The sequence below is a fragment of the Anopheles coustani genome, chromosome 3 (assembly GCF_943734705.1).
Source record: "Anopheles coustani chromosome 3, idAnoCousDA_361_x.2, whole genome shotgun sequence".
Lineage (NCBI taxonomy): Eukaryota > Metazoa > Arthropoda > Insecta > Diptera > Culicidae > Anopheles > Anopheles coustani.
Genome location: NC_071288.1, coordinates 23,428,605 through 23,450,260, shown reverse-complemented (window position 1 = coordinate 23,450,260; position 21,656 = coordinate 23,428,605). Strand labels below are relative to the sequence as shown.

Below are 21,656 nucleotides of genomic sequence, written 5' to 3'. Positions count from 1 at the left end.
TAATAATTAAGTATACCGAACTACACTACTTTAACAGTACGCATTGAATGCAATTTTTTGTTTTGGTTTGGTTTTGTTTCGATCGTACGGATAGTGTGCGCTCTGCACTCAACTACTCGATTTCCCCTTGCTGAAATCGGATGTTGGCGTGAGAACATCCAGCTTCGCAAGAGCCGCCTCGGACACCTTCTTGTACTTGCCGACGAGCTCCGGCAGTTCGTAGGCAATGGCGACGTCGAGCTTGTTGATGGGACACCCACGGAAGTAGGTGCACGTCTCCGACAGCTTCTTGAACTCGTACAGCGGGTTCAGGTGGAAAAAGTCACGGTACACTTCCGGATCCGGCAGATCGTAACGCGAGATGTTGGTCAGCGTCGAAAGGCCCTCGTAGATATGATAATCCTGGGGGCTGGCAATGATCTTCTCGGCCGTCTGCTTCTTGTTGCCGAACAGCGTCTTCTGGTTGTAGTACGTGGTAAGGTAGCAGTCAACCATCTTGGCGTGGTTTCGAACACGTACCTTAAACGCGGAGAAAAAAATACACGTCACACATTTCTCACCAATACGGTTTCACTAGACCATCGGAAAATGGCAACTTACAGCGAAGCGACGTGCGCTGGCGATTTTGTTCTCAATTCGCTTGTCAATGGCTTGTCCAAGATCGAGCAGCAGCGTGCGCTCCTGTGCCTGCAGCAAACGAACCGGAGCGCCCACCTCGAAGGGATTGGACCAGAGCGACACGGTGTACATCACCGGTGGCTGCGCCGACGACATCAGCGGCGAAATGTTCCAGATCAAAGCACTCTGGACTCGCAGTAGCTCCTCGGGCTTCACTTGGTCAGCTTTGTTGAGCAGGATTCGTGTCTAGTTGACGGTAGAATGGTTATCAGTTATCATTTCACTTATTTAGAACCAACAGGTACCAACAACTTACCTGATATTCTCGTCCCTTGAGCTGATCCAGGATGGCTTCGGTTTCCGGTCCAACGTCCAGCTTGGAGGGATCGTACACCAGGAAGATGATGTCAGCGCGATCGATAAACCACTGGCAGGCATCGTTGAAGGGGAAATATTTCGACACCTGTTTGCGCACTTCCAAAATGCCGGGAATTTCGACGATGTTGACCTGTAACAATGGAACGCAGACAAGAGATTCACGATGAGTACACCCCACAAACCGTTACGTTGGTCGCGGTCAAGGGTTACGCGTTGGTGATGAATCGAATCCACCCGTATGGTCGCGACTGACAGTGAAAGTATTTAGTGACCCTAAGAGAATCGGCGTGGCGTTTAAAAATAGCCCCCGAGTTATACGCCGTATACGAGCATATACAATCTATTTCGGGCTAGTTTGTCGCAATCCGGCGGGTGCGTGCCATGCACGAAATGTCAACCTCTGTTAGATAGACGACGCAACAGCTGCGCTGCCACCGCGAGAAGGTGGGTAGATAAATGCCGCAAGTTAGCACCGTTTCTTAGATGCTTTGTTGATACCACCCAGAAGAGTGCTACTTACCCGTTCGAGCAGCTTGTTGGGCAGCCTCTGGCCACGGAGCCGATCGAGCAACCCCTGGCCAAACTTTTGCAATCCCGAGAAGGTCCAATCGGCCGCCAGCTGGGTACCGTCCAAGACCTCCGGCTCGTTACCGTGCATCAGAATGTTGAAGTACGCAGGCGACGGTTCAGCACCTGTAGGTTAATTAAACCGAAAGATCGAGTACGGTCAACAATGGTCATCACCGTTCTGCATCCCCAGCCCACCTTCCGACGCAATACGCACCCGTTCGGACAGAGTTCGGCGTGTACTCGTTGTGTGTGAGGTAGTTGAGAATGGTCGATTTGCCGCCACTCCATGGGCCCATGAACAGGACGAGTGGCTTCGAGAAGATTTCCGGATCGCCAAAGTGACGGTTGCTGAGATCGCGATACTTGTACAGCGTTTCGAGGGGTTTGATCGAGTTGTCGTAGATGCGCTTGAGGTCGCGCAAGATTACGTCCGCCGTTTCCTGCAGCGCCTTCTCCCGTGCCGACGTGTCGTCGTTGATGTTGAGCAGTTCGTAGATGTGCGAGGTATCTCTAAGATTTGACGGAATTTCGTACTCCTGGTGAGGACACGTATAGACAGAAGAGGATGGGTATATGAAAATCAAAATTACGTGGACGTTTAACGAATACTTGCGCCGCGCGGGCAGATCTGCCAGAAGCGATCTCCTACGCGTCATTGTTGAACAGCTCGTGCTTATGAAATAGATAAAGCATTATTTTCATTACCAGTAGCAGATCTTCCTCGGGGAACGACTCTCCCTTGTCCGAGTCGCTTCCGGTTTCTTCGGAAGCTGCCTCGACCGCATCCTCTCCCTCCTGGGAGGTGCCTTCTTCGGAGTCCGCCTTCAACGTTGCCTCCTCCTCGCTCACTGCCTCGTCGGCCACCTCAGCAGACTCAGTCGTTTGCTCAGTGCTTTCGAGTTGTTCTTCACCGCTCTCCTTCACAACCTCTTCGTCCTCGTCTTCCTCATCCTGCGCGGTTTCCTCCGAACCTTCCACAGTGGCAGAGTCGTTGGTTTCGTCACTTTCTTCCACAGCTTCTACGGAGGGTTCCTCCTGGCTATCGGTGGCTTGCTCCTCAGATTGTTCATCACCCTCAGCATCTGCGGCAGCTTCTTCATTGTCCTGGGAAAAAATCAAACACCATTATTCATCGCCCACCCCCTTCTCGAAAACGGAGAACATCATCCATCATTCCATCCCGCATCCATCTCGTCACTTGATGATCCACTTAATCGATCGTACCTCATCCTCCTCCTCGCTTGCTGTGTCACCGTTTCCATTCACCACCTTATCTTCCTCCTTCTTCTCCTCCTCATCATCATCTTCATCATCGTCATTTTCTTCCGCGGTCACTTCCGTGCTGTCGGTGGCGTCGGTCTTTTCCTCACTGACCGTTTCAGTTTGTTCCTCAGTGCTCGAAGGGGTCTGCTCATCCTCTTCCTCCACTTCGTCACTGGTAACCGAATCGTCAGCTACCGTCTCCTTAACCTCGCCGCTGAGTCCCTCGGTCGTGTCTTCCTCCTCCGAGTTTGTTCCTTCCTGACGAAAATGTGACTGTTTTAGCAATGAAACTGCAGCGGTCTACGTCTGTTCCTATGTCTTACCACATTCGCGTCTGCATCCTCAGAGCTGGCGACAGTTTGGTCATCGCCACTGTTTACGTCATCGTCATCGTCCTCATCATCATCTTCTTCTTCAGTTTTATCTTCTTCCGTGTCGCGATCGTCGTATGATCCTTTCACTGCATTTTCCTCATCTACATCGTCATCTTTATCTTCAACTTCATCTTCATCATTATCATCATCATCATCTTCATCATCATCATCATCATTATCATTTTCATTGTCTTTTTCTGCACTGATGTTTTGTTCTTCTGTTACATTATCGTCATCGTCATCATCTTCCTCTTCATCGTCATCTTCTTCCGTTTCCAACTTATCTTCGACACTCTTCACAGTGTCCACATCCTGGCAGTGGTTTGGAGAGAATGGTATAAATATTGTCCGCAGCGAGATAAGCGAAGATAAAACGGTGGCCACGCAACATTAACGGATGAAAAGAAGCCGGTCGGGGAGAGGGTGTTTGTGATGTAAGAAGAATGATCACGGTATGCAAACAAATTCGGGTACAACAAGCGAGTGAGGTGTAGGTTCTGCTGGGGTGAAACCTGGCACAGAAAGCTTTCACATTGGAATAAAATGACCATTACCATCCGACTGTCGTCTCGTTGCGGATGGATGCAGGAAAATGATAAATAACATAGATCGCAACATGATCAATCGAGACGTGTTGGTTACCTGTTCGTCGGCCTCGGCACTGCTGGGCTGCTGCTCTTCCTGACTCTCGGTAAGCTGCTCGTCGGACTGGGCGTCTTCGTTGGTAGCGTCAGCAGCTTCCCCATCGTCCTCATCATCGTCTTCATCATCATCATCCTCGTCGTCGTCAGCGTTCTGCTCGAGCACTTGGTTGGCGGATTCCTCCGACGCCGTCTCCTCGGACACCGTGGGCGCATTTTCGGAATCTTCGTTCTCCTCCGATGCGGCTTCGACCTCGGCCTCCTCGGAAACGTTCAGTTCCTCATTCGTCTCGTCCGCCTGCTCCTGACTATCGGTCACAGTTTCCTCCTCAGCGGAGTCTGCAGCCGCATCGGTCTGATCGGCTCCGTTCTCCTCCGAGACTTCCACCTTGTCCGAATCTGCCTGCTCATCATCATCATCATCATCATCCTCATCGTCATCATTCTCGCCAGTGCCATTATTCGCCGGCTCGGAATCCGCAGCGGCCTCGTCCACGTTCTCGGCGAACAGCTGCTCTTGGACCTCTTCCGAGGGAGTTAACTCTTCCGAAACATCGTCCGTTGCAGCGTCCGTTTCCTCGATGCTCAGTTCCTCCGCGGCCGTATTGTCATCCTCCTCCTGACTGGTTACATCGATCGGATCCTCTGTGCTGACATTGTTCTCGGGAACTTCCGCTGCAAGAAACGTGGTGTTAAGTTGGTTCGTACGCCACTGGCTACCTCAGCCTAGCATCACCCATACCTGATTCGGTCTTGAGATCTTGGATTGCTTTCTCGATGTACGGTCGGCATTCGTACTCGGTAGGCGCTTCAGCACTCACGTGTAACCCTATCGGGGAAGGGAAAGTTTAATAGCACGAGTGCTTGCCTTATTCCTCTAATACGATGCATCATCGTGTCGATTAGCATCGGTAGCTCTAAACCCAATCGATGACAACATACGGTTAAGATAGCTCAAAGTCGGTTGCATCATTATCGTGGTGTAAATTTGTGGGGAAAAATATATACAATACACATTTCCCATACCCATCAGAACAGATGTTGATCGTTTATTTTTATTTTTTGCACTCCTTCGGTGTGCGTCTCTTACCCGCTCCCTGGAACCAATCACGGGTACGATTTTACTCGCCGTAACCCCACAGGCAACCAACCGTTCTTCGGTTAGAAAATCGGCGTTCTCATTTATAAATAGTGACCTTGCCGTACGCCTTACTAATCTCGTCAGCGGTACCATACTGGACCACTAAAATGTATGTCAAGATCGTCTCGAGTCGAACGCGGCGTGCTACATTAGCGTCAAACTAATCTCGCGACGGAAAACAAATGTTAGCCACTCTCGTGATGGGGGCGCATGGTCTTTTTCGAGGGTGTCCTCGAGCCGGGAGGTCAGATCGGTTGATGATCGGCGTTTTCAAACAAAACTAAAATAATAACAGTCCTGACCATTGGAAGCGTTTCTGTCCTGGGCTTTGATGTCGAGCAATCAAAGCCGTACCAAAGAAACCCACGTCGAACACGTGTTCACGTTAGGAGGCTTTGTCGCCCCAAAATCCCTCGGAATCCGTCCATTTAAGATTTTCCGTGTATCTGTTTTTGTCCGTAACTAGCAACACACACACAGCTAGTCCTGCCAGTTATTATCAAGCACATCTCTGAGCGCACCAATTTCTCACGCTCCTGAACGGTTAATTATAGAAAGCAGCAATTAAAGACCGATTTTATTTTCTTATTTTGCGCCTAGTGCGCTCGGTTTGGCTGGCCAAAGAAATATAGAGTAAAGCCAAACGCGCGATCGGCCTTCTCGGCCGATGGCGTCTGTGCTTTGGCCGTTTGCACATGTTGTGTTGTGGTGCAGTGCGATATGACATCAACCGAGCTCCGGTTCTTCTTTTCCCTCGTATCGACGTGTATCGTCAGAAACGGTTTCTTCAATGGTAGGATACGAGAATCTTTTAACAATACCCAGCGCGTGAGCTTCGCCTACGGCTCATCTTTCGTCCATTCGGAGAACGATATGAATGACGGTGGGTCACGCAGAAGGGATTTTACCGAAATGCCAAAAAAACACCACTAAAAAACGGGCAAACCGGCACCAGCAAGTGTTGTCACGGACACGTCGCCCTAAAAATATCCTTTCCCAAGCATCGCTCGTCACCCGCCGCGCGTGTGGGTTCGGTCCGGTGGCGTGCGGGAAAACCACCGAAAGATCGATGACGTGAGTGAGCCGATAATTGAAACTCCCTCCAACGGTGCGTGGCCGGTGGCCGGCATCAAGGCCAGCGCAGAATTTATCACCAATCTAACAACAAAACGTACTCCCTTCGGTTCGCTCGGGTGTCGGTATGCCATTGGGGGGCGCATATTTTCAGTAACGCCCGGTGTGGCCAAGCCAAATTATTCACCGAGGACTTTGCTATCAATTAGTGCCGCTGGCGTCGGATGAGCTTAGCTCGAATTCCTCGGCCGGTCCGGCATCTCGGTCGGTTGGTTTGCAGCGACACAATATTCTGCCGCGGCGCTTAGCGGGCCGTCCGGCGACGAGTGCACATGAACCGCCGCCAATCTGATGGCGTAGAATCTATCGCAGGCGAAATGGGGAAAAATTAATTCCTGCTGCCAAAAAACCCTCGGACCCACCGAAGTCTGTCACCGCCGGAGCACGGTACGAACCTGTCACATTTTTCTGGTTTATAAGTATATATATCCATGTGTAGTTAGCTCGTGGGTCCACCAGTTCGGAAGAGGTTAAAAATAACTCCCTAACCTCTCTCGCCATGGGACGACCCTCCAACGCGGATGTGTGGTCCGCTCCCACTCTATTTTCCCCGAGTGGCCAACCCATCCGACCCCGCAGCACCCCCACGTGACCCATCCGCGAGCGTCGTGAGCAGTTGCTCCGTTTTTGCGCCACGATCGCGCATATTCACCGGGCATTCGGCTTCATTTGATCGTTCGTGGCCCAAGTTGCATAATAACCGGTTACATAATCGTGCAATTTTCACTACCGTCGCGCGCCGCCACCTCCAGCGACCGACCGCCCTTGGTTGGCCCTTTTTTGGCTCAGCTGATCCCGGTGCAGACCAAAGCCGACCGCGGGTACTTACCGGATGCACTAAGAGTTAACAGCGCTAGGCCCAGCAGGACCCACACTGAGATTCGTTGCATTTTTGCTCACTTCGTTGCGTTCTGCTTTGTTTCACTTACATATGACTGCAAGAAAATGAATGACGGAGAGGGGAAATAAATATTTTCGCACTTATTTTTAATAAAATATTTTTTTCAAAACTTTTTTTTTATCACTGAATAGCCATTTAGCCATGCGCTGGTGAACCAGATCCACCGAATCGTTTACAGGAGCTCACAAAAATTTATTGCTTGATCAATTCCTATCGAACAAAAACCAGCAAAAGCACACAGACACACACACACTCAGTAGCACATCCACACGCCAGCTATATTTTTCCTTGGAAGATCCTCGAACCGATCACTTGTTTCCATATTTTTAGATATTTGTATGTGGCTTGTAGAGATCTTCGGAAAACTGGTAACAGTAAAGCAGAACATTGCACAACTATGCTACATAATATATGACTTCTCAGCTGTAGCTAAACCACTTTTTCGATAGTTTTGAATATGAACACCCAGGTTCTAAATTTATTTTATTGCTGATTTAATTTTTTTAAAACACTCCGGCAGCTTATTCAACTGACACGAATTTTAATCAAAGCACTTATTGCACAGTTTTCCCCACAAAAGGCTTTATTCGCTTCTCTCCTTCTTATAACCAAGCTTGAAATTACCGCAAAATAGATCACGTACAACGTGCGTCTCGGACGATGCTCGAAGATTCACTCACTGGCCAAACTGGCAGTGCTCGAGCTAGGTGGTTGCCGAATTTCCCGACCCCGAATCGCGCGCACCCCGTGACGGCATGCTGGTGCCGCTCCGGTTTTCCGGTGCGGGGAGCTAGCGGGCTGGCGAAACGAACTCTCAAAGGGAAGCTATCGGTAGCGACAATAAAAAAAGAAAGAAGGAATCTTTAGAAGGAAGCTCCGCGAGAGCGGGATCGGAAAGTTACAGAGATGCGCTAAAAAGTGCGAGAGAAGCCGATACCTCCATGGTTAATTTTAGAGACAGACGCACAAAAAATAGCGCACACGTCGTGCAAATACAGGGACGCCGCGGTGTCCGGCATAGATTAGTGTGCCCTGCGTCTGCCTCGGATCCTGTGACAATTGGTCTGCCAGAGTTAATGTAGGTCCGTGCATGGGGGACTTTTCACTGGCCGCCACGTGCAGAAATGTTGTCATGAGTAACTTTTTATTTGACTTCTGGTTGCATAAATTTGAATTATATAATAGTTGAAATTGATTTTGAGTTGAAACATGTATGCAGAAACAAATTTGTTTTAAAATATTACTGTACACTTCTTGCTGCTATGCTGAATGTATTCAATGGATTAGATGTTGTGCAATATACCGTGCAAATTCATCCAAACATTTCAATTTAGTTGAAACCGAAAAACTAGAACTCAATGATGAGTTAATATTTTCCTTAACATGTTTTTTTAAATTTTTTATATATTTTATTTCCTTAAAAGAATCTAAAAACCCTGAAAACAATAGTATGAATTACGGTTGGAATGGAACGCTTCTCTGTTTTACTCAATTAGTTCCAATTAGATTTTTAGAAAAATGTGAAAAATAGCTTTTCCATAAGATAGCTTCATTCTCATTTTTAATTAACTTTTGTGTCACCCTTTTTTAAACAAATATGTTTAGAATTAAATCAAAGGCATGGGATTTATGTTTGACTAGTGTTTCATACAAAATGAGTTAAAAATTAATTTCATGTCTTGTCTACAACATTCGATTTATAGATTTAGTATATTTAACAAAACATTTACATATCAAATTTATGACGGAGTATGGAAAACTTTTATTTACAATACATTCAGTACCGCATTAAAATAGCATGTCAACTATTTATATTATAGTAGTGTAATTACAATAGTTTATTTTATAAATTGTGATTTATTAGACAAGCTCAAACATTTTTTCAATGTGTAAAGTATGCAAACACTCCATCGTTTTAAGGAGCTAACAGGGATTGGCTACATTCATTGGTGGAGCAACACCACCATTACTACAAACTGGTGGTACGTCTGTTTGGCTGAATCACTCTACACGAGCAACTGGTTCATCAAGTTCAACATCTCCGCTTAAATTTACCCCGCATTGATTAACACCGGAGTCGAGATGTAGTTTCCCTTTGTTTACAACAGCGAAGTGCAACGGAGGAGGGAATTCCAGCTCTCACTATGGGTTTTCCTAGGCGTTGATGGTTTGTTGTTGATGTCAGCACAGTTGCGTCGCGGGGTGAAATATATATATTCACGGTCACCGCGAGCGTGTTGGTGCCCTCGAACCGGTTTGACCGAACCACAAAAACAAACCTAGTCCCCGTTTCTTTGCTCGAATTAAACGTGAAACATGAGATGGACTCACAATTTTTAGCATGGTTTATTTTGTATATTTTACTCAGCTTGATTTACTATAGCTACTGACTAAGGTTATCTTGCGTTGGACTGATTTTTCTCGGTGGTTGAGGAGAAAATGTGCCATTCCTTCACCTTCGTCTCGTCGTGGTATCGCGACAGGAAGCGGGTAAGTGGAAACGGATCGCCACACTCTCCCCGATAGTCGTCGAGATCGAGCGAGAACGCGTACAGACCACCGAGGTTTTTCCGCTTGACGTAGTCGATCTTCGCCTCAAGCGAACGCTGATTCTCGTACCCGATCCAGGTGGTCTCGGTGTACGCGTACGGGCACATGCCGACATCGTCCCACTTCTGCGTCCACTCGCTGCTAGTCAGATTCTGGCAGAACTCGCAGTACCCCAGATAGCCCGGTTCGTTGGTGTACGGACCGGGATCGCCCGCCCCTATCGTCACCGCCCCGATCGTGTTGTCGAGCGGATCGTCCAGCAGATAGGTGCGGCCGAACAGTGCCACCCCGAGCACCAGCTTCTCCGGGGCGCACCCTTGCGCCAGCCAATCGTCCACACCGTCCCCAACGTTCACCTTTTCGAAGCTCTGCACCTCCTGATCGTGCGGGCGCGCCACCATGGGGCTATGCACATCGGCGAAGTTGTTCCACCAGCCACGCATATCGTACCCGATCATATGCACATGGTCGGCCTCCTGGCACAGGGCCTCCTGATGGTAGCCGGCCGCCATCCGCGACACATCGAGCGGCACCTGCACGATCACTTCCCACTGCTTCTTCTCCTCCCGGAAGATCTTCGCCATCTCGGTCACCAGGTAGAGGAACGTGTCCTTGTCCTCAACGGCGCCGCCCCGGTCAAAATTACCCGGATACAGCCACACCAGCTCGATGCCGTCGAAGCGGTAGTGATGCAGGAACTTCACGACACTGCCGATGAACTGGTTGCGCCGCTCGCGGAACTTGGCCATCTCGCTGAACTTGGCCCCGCCATGGCCCCAGCCGCCCACGGCCACCAGTAGCTTCAGCTGCGGGTACTTTTCCTTCAGCGCCGCAAACCGCTCGAGCGCTCGCTCACCGATGTCGTAGTCTGGCTGCAGCAGCTCCAGCTGATGCGAGGTCTCGTTAACGCCGAGGAAGTTGTACACGACGTGCGAGCACAGCTTGCCCGGAATGTCATCGATCTGGAAGGCGGCCTCATCCGGTCGGAACCGGGACCAAGTGGTGTAGTGGCAGACAAGTCGCCCTTCGCAGACTGTAGGACGAATACGATAAGCAAAAATGCACACAATAATTAGTATCACCCTCGACTGGGACACATTAACCAAAGCTGGAAACACGCTTACCCCACACTGCCCCACACAAAAGCACAAAAATCGTTGCAATACTCTTCATGATGCCCGTACGAACTTCGTTCTTTCCGATAAGCTGTGGAACGATCACTTTGCTTTAATCTACTTCATAGACACATCACTTCGAATCGGGACTTGCTTTCCCGTTGCCGTCCAAGTACGTTATGCATCTCGTGCTAACGTGCATCGACTAGTTAAGCGCCAGCTCCGGGTCTATACCTGTTTTGTGAACCGGCTCATGGTGGTACATTCTCCCGTTCTCACATACACTGTTTAACTCACTCACTTTAAGTGAAGAAGGGATGTTTATTACCATGCAAATAAAGTCAACCGACGCCACACTGACTAGCATAATTTTTGTCTGAGTGAGTAGGTTTAAATTACTATTCCCAAGCAAAGCAGTGATTTATAATTCCAAGCGTATCGTAATCTAATTTTTTGTATGCCACTTTCGTTAGCATAACACCTGATACCCCAACAAAAACCATCATCGTGCTTCTCATAATGTTTTTTCTGAGTTCCGGGGGTTTTCCGAGTTGCCGGGTTTTGGTACCGAAATTTTATCTCTTCAGGACACTCTCTTATGGGCTTTTACACATCTGTAAAATTCCCCACTTGTCGTCTCGAAGCTACACGGAAACCAGTTTTTGGTGGCTGATAATTTGATACTATTTTTTATTTTTATTTCTTTTTATATGAACATTTCATCCCCTACCCCAGTCCCTAGATATTTTGCGAAAAGCAAATCTGGTCACTTATCCGAGCCAAAGAAGAAATGCTCAGATTTTGTAAAAAACATATTATTTTACCTCTACATGGCTTTTGTTTGTGAAACGTGTTATAATTCATACTGTTGCTGTTAATTTCAATCTAACTCTCAATACTCTGTAAATTTAAATGTCTACACTATGTAAAATTTATTCTGGACAATTTATGTATTAAGAGAAAACTAGTTGCTCACAGTTTTTAGTTCAGCGAATTTCGATTTACTTTGTAGGCGTAACATTTTTCCTCAATCTGTCTCTTTCCTGCCAGTTTTTGTGACGGTCTGCCTCGATTATTTCAAAAATGCATGCTATTAAAAGCACAAACATACAAAAAAGTTCAAAAAACTAATTACCAGCCATAGTAACTCAGTAAGTTTGAATGCTAGATTAAATGTTGATATTTACGAAAATCAATACGCTTCATTGAATATCATTTGATAATTTTATTTTAATTTCCGGTTACCTCAAACCTGACTCTCTTTTAAGAAGCTACTGTTCATTCAAGGTCGCAAGGTTCGCGGTCCAATGTAAATCCGCTGCTTGCGTCAGAACACAAGTTTTTGGGTTTAAAAGCCGCCCTGAGCGCATTCAGCAACGGATACGGTGTACCACACTTGCCCCTATAGTCATCCAGGTCCAGCGAAAATGCGTACATGCCTCCGAGCTGTTTGTGCCTGGCGTAACTGGCCTTCTCCTCGAGCGAGGTCTGGTTCTCGTACCCAACCCACTGGTTGCCACTGTACGCGTACGGGCACATGCCTCGTTCGTCCCACTCGGCCGTCCAGCTAGATTGTCTCATTGCGGAACAGATTTCGAAGTACCCCAAGTAGCCGCCTTCGTTGGTATATGGCCCAGCACTGCCCGGTCCAGTAATCGGAGCCGCCAGCCCATGGTTGCTCTCATCCTGGAGGGTGTACGTTCGCCCGAATAGTGGCACGCCGAGCACAATCTTGTTTGCCGGGCAGCCACTATTGATCCAATTCTGCAAACCTCCCTTGACGTTAAGATCTCGTAGCGCGCCCGAGTCAAAACGCCGGTTGTTCATGGCACTGTGCACGTCGGTGAAGCCGTTCCACGAGCCACGCAGATCATATCCGGTGATGTAAACGTAGTCCGCCGCTCTGTGGGAATAAAAATCGGAAGGCATATGTTAGTGATCGTAGACTTTCTCTCCTCAGAACTACAGGTCATCTTACGTGCATAGCTGCCGTTGGTGGTAACCGAGCTCGATCCGGTACCGGTCGATGGGTACCTGCACGTACACCTCCCACGACTCGTGACCGGCCCGTCGGAAACTTTCCTTCATCTCCGAAATCAAACTGTGGTAGTTGTCCTTATCGCTGGTGGTTCCCCCGCGGTCGGGGCTTCCTGGCCACAGCCACACCATTTCGACGCCGTCAAAGTCGTACCGACGCATGAACTCGATAACACTGGCGATGAATATCTCCCGGAAGGCAAGCGATGAGGCCATCTTCTGGAACGGCTCCCCACCGTGCGCCCAACCACCGACGGCCAGCGACAGCTTGAGGTCCGGATACTTGTTCTTCAACTTCGAGAACTTGTCGTAGCCCTTCTGCACAATGTCGAAGCTCGGTACGGTCGACTTAAGCTCGAACGTGTGCTCATCGATGCCGGCGAAGGTGTACGAAACGTGCGTGCACAGATCGACCGGGATGTCGTTGATGTTGAACGCATACTCGTCGGATCTTCCCGGTGACCAGTTGGTGAAGTAGCATACGAGCCGCGTGTCACCATCGGCGCGCACCGTAGACAGCCCAGTCAGAGTCAGATGCACCAGCAGCACCACGCTGATAAGTGGCCGCACGTCTTAGGAACGGCAAGACCAAAAAACGAAGAACAAAAACCAGTGTCCGGTACACGCACACACAATTAACAAATTTTTATATTCCATCCAAGACCGCTGACGACGGGTTCGTTCGCACTTATAAAACTGACCAAACAGGTTTATTCCCTGTCGTCCACCGGTACTTACCGGTGATCGGCATTTTCAACTGGAACCTGGCGGCAGCAGAAGATTCCTCTGAAACATTTACCCTCGAAGAAGACCAAATTTCAACTAACTCTATCGGCGAATGCTCGAAGAAGGTTTACCCTCGAAGAAGGCCAATTTTCAACTAACTCAAACGGGTAGCGCACTACGCGACCAATCGGCATGAAGGTGATGAAGAGCGAACTGAGCATCGAATTTCGGTCAATTCCTGCGTCAATGTTATCTTGCTGATTCATGGCAGAGGTTATCAACGGTTGTTGGAACGGGACGTTGATTCTGACCACAAAAAAACATGATCAGAAAAAACAGACACATTAGAACAGAATGTAAGTATTCGCTTCTACGCAGCCCTGAATGGACGAATATTTATAATTCTGTCCATACAGGATATTTATGTCATCTCTTATACATATATTTTCTTGCGTTGACATATGTTAAGAATAAGAAATTGATTTGTAAGGTGTGAGCCGATCATGTTATAATATAACCAATGATCTTTTTGAGCAAAGCTCGGGTTTCAAAGATGATCGCAGATTTATTTTGACAATTGGAACAACGCTTTGGTGAATTACAAGCATTATTTTTTTTTTGTTTTGTGTTCTCCTTACCAACATAAACATGCCGTTAAATACCATGTCACACAATTTATAGACGGTATATAGCGAAATCAAAATCCTCATCTGACTTGGGATAGTTTTTGATAAATTTGTGCAAACTTCTTACAAGCGGATAGGGAGCGCCACACTTTCCCCGGTAGTCGTCCAAATCGAGCGTGTACACGTAGATACCGGCGAGGCCTTTCTCCGTCACCCACTTCGACTTTTCCTCCAGCGATTGCTCATCCTCATAGCCAACCCACTGGTCGCCACGGTACGCGTACGGGCACTCGGCCGTCCGATCTACCGCCACCGTCCAGTTGCCGTCCTTGAACTTCTCGCACAGCTCGAAGTACCCGAGCATTCCCGGGTCATTGGTGTACGGACCGGTTTCACCCGCGCCGGTCGCTTTCGCACCGGGACTGGTGTCGGCCGGATTCTGCAGCGTGTAGGTTCGAGCGTACACGGGTAGTCCGAGCACGATCTGGTTCGGTCGGCACCCGTGGCTTACCCACGACTCGACACCGTCCTCGATGTTGAAGGTATAGAAGTAGTCGAGATCATGCGGCCGACGGCGCAGCATGCTGTGGACATCTGCAACTCCTCCCCACGATCCGCGCAGATCGTACCCGGCGAGATGAATATAGTCGGCCACTCTGTAGCGTAAACGTGCGTACGATTATTGCTAGTTTCGCGGGAAGCATTCCTCATAGCGGTACTTACTCACACAGCGACTCTTGACTGTAGCCCGTGGCCAGCCGTGCCCTATCGACCGGTACCTGCACCGATACCTCCCACGGTTTGCCGGCTCGCTGGAACCCATGCCGCAGGTCGTCCACGAGGTAGTAGAAATTATCCTTATCCTGCTTCCTGCCGTCACGCTCCGGTGCCCCGGGCCACAGCCAAACGATCTCGAACCCATCCAAGTTGTATCGCTCCATGAAGGCGACCACACTGGCGACGAACACTTGGCGGCTCTGCCTCGAGGCGGACATCTTACTGAACGGTCCGCCACCGTGCGTCCAGCCTCCCACCGTCATGATCAGCTTCAGATCCGGGAATCGTTTCTTCAGGTCCCGGAACCGCCCAAACCCATCCTGGACATCGTCAAAGTCCGGTTTGATCGACACCAGCTCCGATGTGTCTTCGTTCACCCCGACGAAGTTGTACGCGACGTGCGTACAGAGCTCACCGGGAATGTCCTCGATCTGGTAGGAGTACTCCTTCGGTCGCCCATGGCTCCAGTTGGTGTAGTAACAAACCAACCGCGGGGCTGCGGCAATACGGCTCGCTACGGTAGCAAGCAGCACAGCAAGTGTCACGAAGTGGATACCTATGACGGGTTGAAGAAACAGAACCCTTGATGTGAGTTCAACGAAAACTAAATCTCGTAAATCTCTACTCACCCAACCGCATCATTTTAAAAACACGTTACTGTCGTCTTTTAGCTCCGATCTACGATTGACCGGACGCGATCACCTCGCGCTGCTCAAATACACTGAAGATGAGCGAGCTGATGGTTGGTCACTATAGCTGAACCTCATCAAGCAATCATCAGAAGCGCACCTAACTAATACAACGGAGCATTCGCAGGGAACCATTTGAAACGCAGCACAAAAAAACACCCCATGACGCGAGATTGTTTCCCTGTGGTGGTCACTGGTAGATTATACCAAAACGGGTCGGATCCGTTGCGAGATTAGTTCCAAAATGGCAGAACCTTATTTTCGTTGGGATGAATCATCCTAAATAGGGAATTACCTGCTTCTGATTGTGGCTAATCGAGCGTTACACACTGAAGAAACGAGGATTTACGGTAATATTTTTCGAGTTATAACCAAAACGCTGCTTCACCTAAGAATCTTTTCTATTATTAGAAGTTTAATGTATTCTACTTAATGGGTTTCTTTCAGTTTTATGTGTGAGACAATGATACGGATTGTGTAGTTTTTGCGTGATAAAAAACACATTTGATTACATACTTATGAAATCTGAAACGCGTCGTTTTCCCTGTGGAAACCACTTATGTCATAATAATCAAGAAATTTTCATAAAAAAATGTGTCACTTATTTATTATATATATTTTTTTTTGCAACCGTCTTTAAGACAAAAGAAGGGTCATTGTTCTTGAAAAAAAGAACTATCATCCACTGCGAAGTTGATTAAATGCGTTTTTACTTTAAAAAAAGTATTTATAATTAAATAATAAATTATGATAGATCAATACCTTCGATAGTGTGTTACTTGATAGCACATTGAATCGAAGGTTAGGTTGAGTAACAAAATGCCTAATTCCTAACGGTGTCAATGATCAAACCGATCCAATGCCGACACTATGTTATTTCCACTCGAACCTTTGATTATTTTGGAAACTGCGTTCATCAGCGGATAGGGCTCACCGCAGGTTCCCCGGTAATCGTCCAAGTCCAACGAGAACGCATAAACACCACCTAGCTTTTGGCTGATCGCCCACTGGGCCTTCTCCTGCAGCGATCGCTCATTCTCGTAGCCGACCCACTGGAAATTTCGGAAGGCATACGGACACAGGCCAATCGAATCCCACATTTGACTCCAGTTACCCTGCTTGAACTTTTCGCAGATTTCAAAGTACCCCATGTATCCCTCGGAGTACGTGTGCGGTCCCTTCGGTCCCGGTCCCCGGGCTGGTGCGCCAAGGCTATTTTCCACCCGATTGCGCAGCAGAAACGTGCGACCCAGGAAGGGAACGCCAAGGATAACCTTGTCCGGAGAGCAGCCACTCTGTAGCCACGACGCAACACCATTCTGCACGTTCATTCCTGCGTAGATGCCCTGATCGTGCGGGCGATCCACCATTGGGCTGTGCACATCGACGAATCCGGTCCACGAGCCGCGCAGATCGTATCCAATCACATGGACGTAGTCAGCGATTCTGGTGAAAAGTTATTGAGAAACGTGGGAAAAAGTTAGCCTTGTCACGGCGGCACTAGGGGAGTACTCAATCACGGGAAATTACACTTACTCGCACAACGCGTCCTGCTGATAACCGAGCTCTAATCTCGTATGATCTGCTGGCACTTGTATTGCCACTTCCCACGAAGCTTTCGCCTTTCTAATGGCGGATTTCAGGTCACTGATGAGGTAGTAAAAGTTGTCCTTATCGATCTTTGCACCACCGCGTTCCTCATTACCCGGGTAGAGCCAGACAATTTCCAGCCCATCGAACCCGTACTGGGACATGAACTTCATCACACTCGCCACAAACTTTTGCCGCCGTTGCCGGTACGCGGCCATCTTGCTGAACCGCTCGCCACCGTGATCCCACCCGCCGATGGCCACATGCAGCTTCAGATCCGGAAACCGCTGCTTGAGATCGATGAACCGGCCGAACCCGTTCTGCACGATGTCGATCTCGCGCTGGAGCGTCGTCAGCTCGTACTCTTCGCTGTCCACACCGACAAAGTTGTAGACCACGTGCGTGCAAAGGTCGCCTGGAATGTCCTCGATCCGGTAGGAGTAAGGGTTGGCACGTCCCTGCGACCAGGTGGTGTAGTGGCAAATCATGCGCCGGTTGGCTAAGGAACTCTGTAGCGCCAGTGTCATGGCCAGCAGGAATGTCAAGCACGTCGTTGCTGCAGGAGAAAAGAAGAAGTCGAGCGTTAAGTACATGCGATCGTATTATAAATGCACCCCACGCAATCGCGTAAAACGGGTTTGGTGAGATGCGCGCGCTCTAGTCTGGACAGATGTCGTAACCACGTACCGGAGGCAGCCATTGCGACGAAGTAGATGTTATCACGAGGAACACTACTGTGAGACTGACGATGGTCCGGCCTGCGATCGAAATCCTGAGTCGAGAAAACTAAAGCATCGTTCGCCTCACGACAGTATTTTATTATGCACTCGCTGTACCTGTAGCGCACGGGGTCAGGTTTCCGGTGGGAAACCCACACGATAATAAACATGAGATAGTGGGACTGTTTGTAAGTAAGTGCTAAAACGAATGTCCGGAAGAGGGGAAATAACATCTGCTGACCGTTTTCTTCTCAGTGCTGATTTTACATCCAAACAAGCAAGTTCATAAAAAGTATTATTAAAACTTCGCTTGCTACCCAAGACGTGCGTAACTTTAAGAATGAACGTGATAATTCCTGTGGTGTAGTGAATCTTATAGTGTTATTATTACACTGACCGACATTTGTTTAGACACTTCTATCCCTTAAAAAGGGATTAAGATGTGATGCAGTTGTTTTCAAACGCTCCAACAGGCTTGTATGTTGAAAGCTGAAGCATGTCCAAGTTGGAGATGATAATGATTTGAGGCCTAGTAGTAGTAGTGAGGCGTAGTAGTGACCCCGATATAAAACACAACCAGCTGAAACCAGACGATCGTCTTCTACTGTTTGGCGACGTTAATCTTTGCTTTATTCCGCGAATAGCCTCAGATTGTTCTTCTCGCGGTTCTGCTTGTGTGAGGTATGAGTCAAATTATTCCCTCGATATCAAGTTTGAGTCAAATTCTAGATTCTAAAAACATGCTATTAACACTGGAATCGAAACAGCGTTCATGTTGACCACAAAGCAAGTTTAGAGTTTTGTTTAAAAAAACAATGCTTTTCTTAAAATCCAAAGGTACATCTAAAACAAAAATTTGAGGTTTCTCTGTACGACCAGTTCCGAGAACCAACTTGACCACACCTAGAATGCTTTTTAGCGGTCATTTTAACACACTAGAGGTTCGTTATTTTAAAGATTTCAAATCTGTAAACGGCTATTTTTTAGGATATTGTGTGGACTATCTTTTTGCGTTTTTTTATTTTGTTTTACATCCCTTTATTCTTATGAACGATCAAGAGGTGTATGAAAAACTTAAAAACGGCAAAATATAGTAAACAAATGTACTTTCTAGTATATTTAGCCGTTTGCAGATTGGAAACATCTTTAAAGCATTCAGACAATATTTCCAAGCAATGTATTTTAGTGTTAAGTTCGTGTTACTATCGCTTGAAACAAAACAAAAATTATCAAACAAACAGTTATACATATTTTGAAAATTGTTTTGACTCAGTGATTGATTAAATTATTGGAATGGATCGAGTGATTTACACACAGTTGGATGCACATATGTATAGTCATAAAACTAGCACCAATTCCTCCGAAGGAACATTGATTTATACATTGGGAGAAACCTACGGAAAAACCCCTCTAGATTGTAATCTGATTTCTGATTGATTAGTGCTTTAGAAACATTTTAATCATATTTTTTAAATTGACTTTGAGTGATTTACATCTTGTTTCCCAAAGCTTTAGATTGAAATAAGAACCCACGGAAATAGATCCAATTGAAAGCCCCAGAATGAGGAAAACATAATCCTTTAATAAACCGCTGGAGTGGCCTTATGTAATGGGAATATAGTGTTCACATAATCAACCCCCGGTTGTTTGGTAAAAAAAGTAAACTAACCAAACCACAAACGGTCGACAGTCTTTGCTTAATGTTTACAGGTTTATTTCATAAGTAATACAAAAAGAAAACACCACCAGCTCGTGGCGATAGTGGCGTCCCTGGAACGGATGGCGTTTACTTGTCTGCTAAATCCCCGAGCAGCTTGGCCTTTGAACGGCACTCGATCCGGTCGGCATTCTCCGGCCAATCGCATACGTTTAGCGCCGTATGGAAGACGGTCCCCGGTTTGCAGGTGAACTCCACCGGTTGCCCGTGCACACACCGATAGTACCGGGTGCAGTCGGCCGACGGGACAAAGTCCTTATAGCCCGAGCAGTCAATCTCCGATTCGTCCTCCCGCTCCGGGCTTGCCGGTGCCGGCTCCGGTTCACGGTCCTCGCCGGAATCCTCCGGTTCCGGTGGAAGAATTGTGACCGGCTTGCGGGTGGTCGTGCGCGTGGTGGTTCTGCGGGTTGTCGTCGTAATCGGTGCTGCCGTCGTTGTGGTCGGTCTTGGACGAGCCGTGGTAGTTGTTGCCGCCGGACGCTTCGATGGTTGATCGTCTTCCGTTGAGACCGTCGATGGTGGTCGATTCCATTCGGGCTGCAATTCAAACACACGGTTATATTTTCTTGCTCAATAGTTGATTTTATCGCTCCTACTTACCCTTGGAGTGGTGGTGATCGTCGGTTCGGGCACTACGTAATCCTTCATGCCGTCGTACAGCACCTTCATCAGTGCATTTTCCGGTCCGCAGAGGCCGTGGAAATCGTCCATGTCGATAGCCCACGTCATCGCACCCGCGTAGCCCTTCTGCTTGATCCAGTTCATTTTGTGCTCCAGTGACTCCACATCTTCGTAGCCCACGAACTGCGTGCCCTTGTAGGCGTACGGGCAGAGACCTACGTCGTCCCATTTTGTTGTCCAGCCCTTTTCCTTGTCCTGTACCTCGGTGCAAATCTGTCCCGGGAGTGAGATGTGGGTATCATGAGCATAGAGCTATTAGCTACGACCACGTGCTACTTACCTCGTAGTACGCCAAAAATCCGGTAGCATTAGTGTACGGTCCCGGGTCACCACCACCCGCCTCCTTGTTGATGTACGATCCCAGCGTTGGATTGGTGGTACTGGCGCTCAGCGTGAAGGTTCTACCATAGAAGGGAACTCCTACTACCAGCTTGTTCGGAGGACATCCATAGTTGACCCACAGCTGGACTCCATCGTTCTAAGGGATACATTTACAAAAAGGCCCAGTGTGAGTTACTCCTTAAATCAAAGTCAATTTATTGCCCTACCGATCGTAGAACCACTCACCACGTTCAGCTTCTCGTACGCCCATTGATCGTGCGGACGCTTGTACAGCGGACTGTGGACATCGGCAAACCCGGCCCAGTTGCCCCGCAGATCGTACGTCATGCAGTGGATGGCGTCCAGGTTCTCGCACAGCTCCGGCACATGGTAGCCCTCCTGCAGCCGGAAGTTGGCCACCGGTACCGCCATCGTAATCTCCCAGCCGCGCCCCTCCCGATCGAACGCCCGCCGCAGCTCCTCGACGAAGTAGAAAAACGTATTCTTATCGCCGAAGCTGCCGCCCCGATCGGCCGCCCCCGGGTACTCCCAGTCCAGGTCGAAGCCGTCGAAATTATACACCTTTATGAACTGCACCACGCTCGCGATGAACGACTGGCGGCGCTCCTTCTGCGCCACCATCTCCGAGTACTTCTTTCCTCCCTCGGCCCAACCACCGACCGCGATCTGGTACTTCGCGTGCGGGTACTGCTGGCGCAGATCGGTGAAGTTGCGGAACCCGCTCTGCTCCAGGTCGACCTCCGGGTCGATCACCAGCACCTGGTAGTTGCTGTCGTCCACCCCGATGAACGAGTAGATGATGTGCGTGCACATCTCCGCCGGTATGTCACCGATCGTGTAGCGTCCCACGTCCGGCCGATAGATTGCCCAATTGCTGAAGTAGCATACGATACGTGCTTTCTGACCTGCCGTAATGCACGATGGTTAAACGAAACGATTGTATTATATTTTTCCCCTCGGCAATGGACTATCGGAGACGTCGGGAGTCGACTTCACTCACCTTGCGCTGCTAAAAGCGGAAGCACCGCCAGCAGACAAAGAACCACCACCCGCGATTGGCCCAACAT

At 48.5% G+C, this 21,656-nt stretch overlaps 5 protein-coding genes across 5 annotated transcripts; all 5 read right to left on the bottom strand.

Annotated features, from left to right (window-relative positions):
- Nucleotides 1–108: 108 nt before the first annotated feature.
- Nucleotides 109–7,009, bottom strand: LOC131272821 (midasin). The gene is made up of 11 exons (XM_058274687.1): nt 6,949–7,009; nt 4,587–4,673; nt 3,866–4,519; nt 3,153–3,469; nt 2,791–3,087; nt 2,272–2,670; nt 1,781–2,102; nt 1,517–1,689; nt 935–1,126; nt 601–864; nt 109–519 (listed from the first exon to the last, which is right to left on the bottom strand). The coding sequence occupies exons 1-11, from the start codon at nt 7,007–7,009 to the stop codon at nt 109–111; spliced, it is 3,177 nt and encodes a 1,058-aa protein (XP_058130670.1).
- Nucleotides 7,010–9,386: 2,377 nt separating this feature from the next.
- LOC131260144 (endochitinase-like) lies at nt 9,387–10,832 on the bottom strand. The gene is made up of 2 exons (XM_058261816.1): nt 10,695–10,832; nt 9,387–10,603 (listed from the first exon to the last, which is right to left on the bottom strand). Exons 1-2 carry the CDS (start codon nt 10,741–10,743, stop codon nt 9,417–9,419), a joined length of 1,236 nt encoding a protein of 411 aa, XP_058117799.1. The 5' UTR covers nt 10,744–10,832; the 3' UTR covers nt 9,387–9,416.
- A 1,131-nt stretch (nt 10,833–11,963) lies between these two features.
- On the bottom strand, nt 11,964–15,490 carry LOC131272812 (probable chitinase 10). The gene is made up of 5 exons (XM_058274676.1): nt 15,481–15,490; nt 14,798–15,407; nt 14,132–14,730; nt 12,664–13,294; nt 11,964–12,588 (listed from the first exon to the last, which is right to left on the bottom strand). The coding sequence occupies exons 1-5, from the start codon at nt 15,488–15,490 to the stop codon at nt 11,964–11,966; spliced, it is 2,475 nt and encodes an 824-aa protein (XP_058130659.1).
- An 889-nt stretch (nt 15,491–16,379) lies between these two features.
- On the bottom strand, nt 16,380–17,830 carry LOC131272802 (endochitinase-like). The gene is made up of 3 exons (XM_058274664.1): nt 17,818–17,830; nt 17,077–17,686; nt 16,380–16,986 (listed from the first exon to the last, which is right to left on the bottom strand). Exons 1-3 carry the CDS (start codon nt 17,828–17,830, stop codon nt 16,380–16,382), a joined length of 1,230 nt encoding a protein of 409 aa, XP_058130647.1.
- Nucleotides 17,831–19,635: 1,805 nt separating this feature from the next.
- LOC131272793 (endochitinase-like) lies at nt 19,636–21,656 on the bottom strand. The gene is made up of 5 exons (XM_058274652.1): nt 21,590–21,656; nt 20,815–21,494; nt 20,528–20,725; nt 20,167–20,460; nt 19,636–20,103 (listed from the first exon to the last, which is right to left on the bottom strand). The coding sequence occupies exons 1-5, from the start codon at nt 21,654–21,656 to the stop codon at nt 19,636–19,638; spliced, it is 1,707 nt and encodes a 568-aa protein (XP_058130635.1).

Bases quoted from the DNA above. Each gene is read 5' to 3' on its own strand.
- LOC131272802 (XM_058274664.1), bottom strand. The intron at 16,987-17,076 runs GTAAGTGTAATT...ACTTTTCACCAG, and splicing joins CAGCAGGACGCGTTGTGCGA to AATCGCTGACTACGTCCATG.
- LOC131272821 (XM_058274687.1), bottom strand. From the start codon at position 7,009: ATGCAACGAATCTCAGTGTGGGTCCTGCTGGGCCTAGCGCTGTTAACT. The intron at 1,127-1,516 runs GTAAGTAGCACT...CCATTGTTACAG, and splicing joins CCAACAAGCTGCTCGAACGG to GTCAACATCGTCGAAATTCC. The intron at 520-600 runs GTAAGTTGCCAT...TCCGCGTTTAAG, and splicing joins CCAGCGCACGTCGCTTCGCT to GTACGTGTTCGAAACCACGC.
- LOC131260144 (XM_058261816.1), bottom strand. From the start codon at position 10,743: ATGAAGAGTATTGCAACGATTTTTGTGCTTTTGTGTGGGGCAGTGTGG. The intron at 10,604-10,694 runs GTAAGCGTGTTT...TTCGTCCTACAG, and splicing joins TTTGTGTGGGGCAGTGTGGG to TCTGCGAAGGGCGACTTGTC.
- LOC131272793 (XM_058274652.1), bottom strand. From the start codon at position 21,656: ATGTTGGGCCAATCGCGGGTGGTGGTTCTTTGTCTGCTGGCGGTGCTT. The intron at 21,495-21,589 runs GTGAGTGAAGTC...GCATTACGGCAG, and splicing joins TCCGCTTTTAGCAGCGCAAG to GTCAGAAAGCACGTATCGTA. The intron at 20,104-20,166 runs GTAAGTAGGAGC...TTTGAATTGCAG, and splicing joins CGATCACCACCACTCCAAGG to CCCGAATGGAATCGACCACC.
- LOC131272812 (XM_058274676.1), bottom strand. The intron at 14,731-14,797 runs GTAAGTACCGCT...TTTACGCTACAG, and splicing joins AGTCAAGAGTCGCTGTGTGA to AGTGGCCGACTATATTCATC. The intron at 13,295-14,131 runs GTCTATAAATTG...GCCGTTCCTAAG, and splicing joins TTTTGATTTCGCTATATACC to ACGTGCGGCCACTTATCAGC.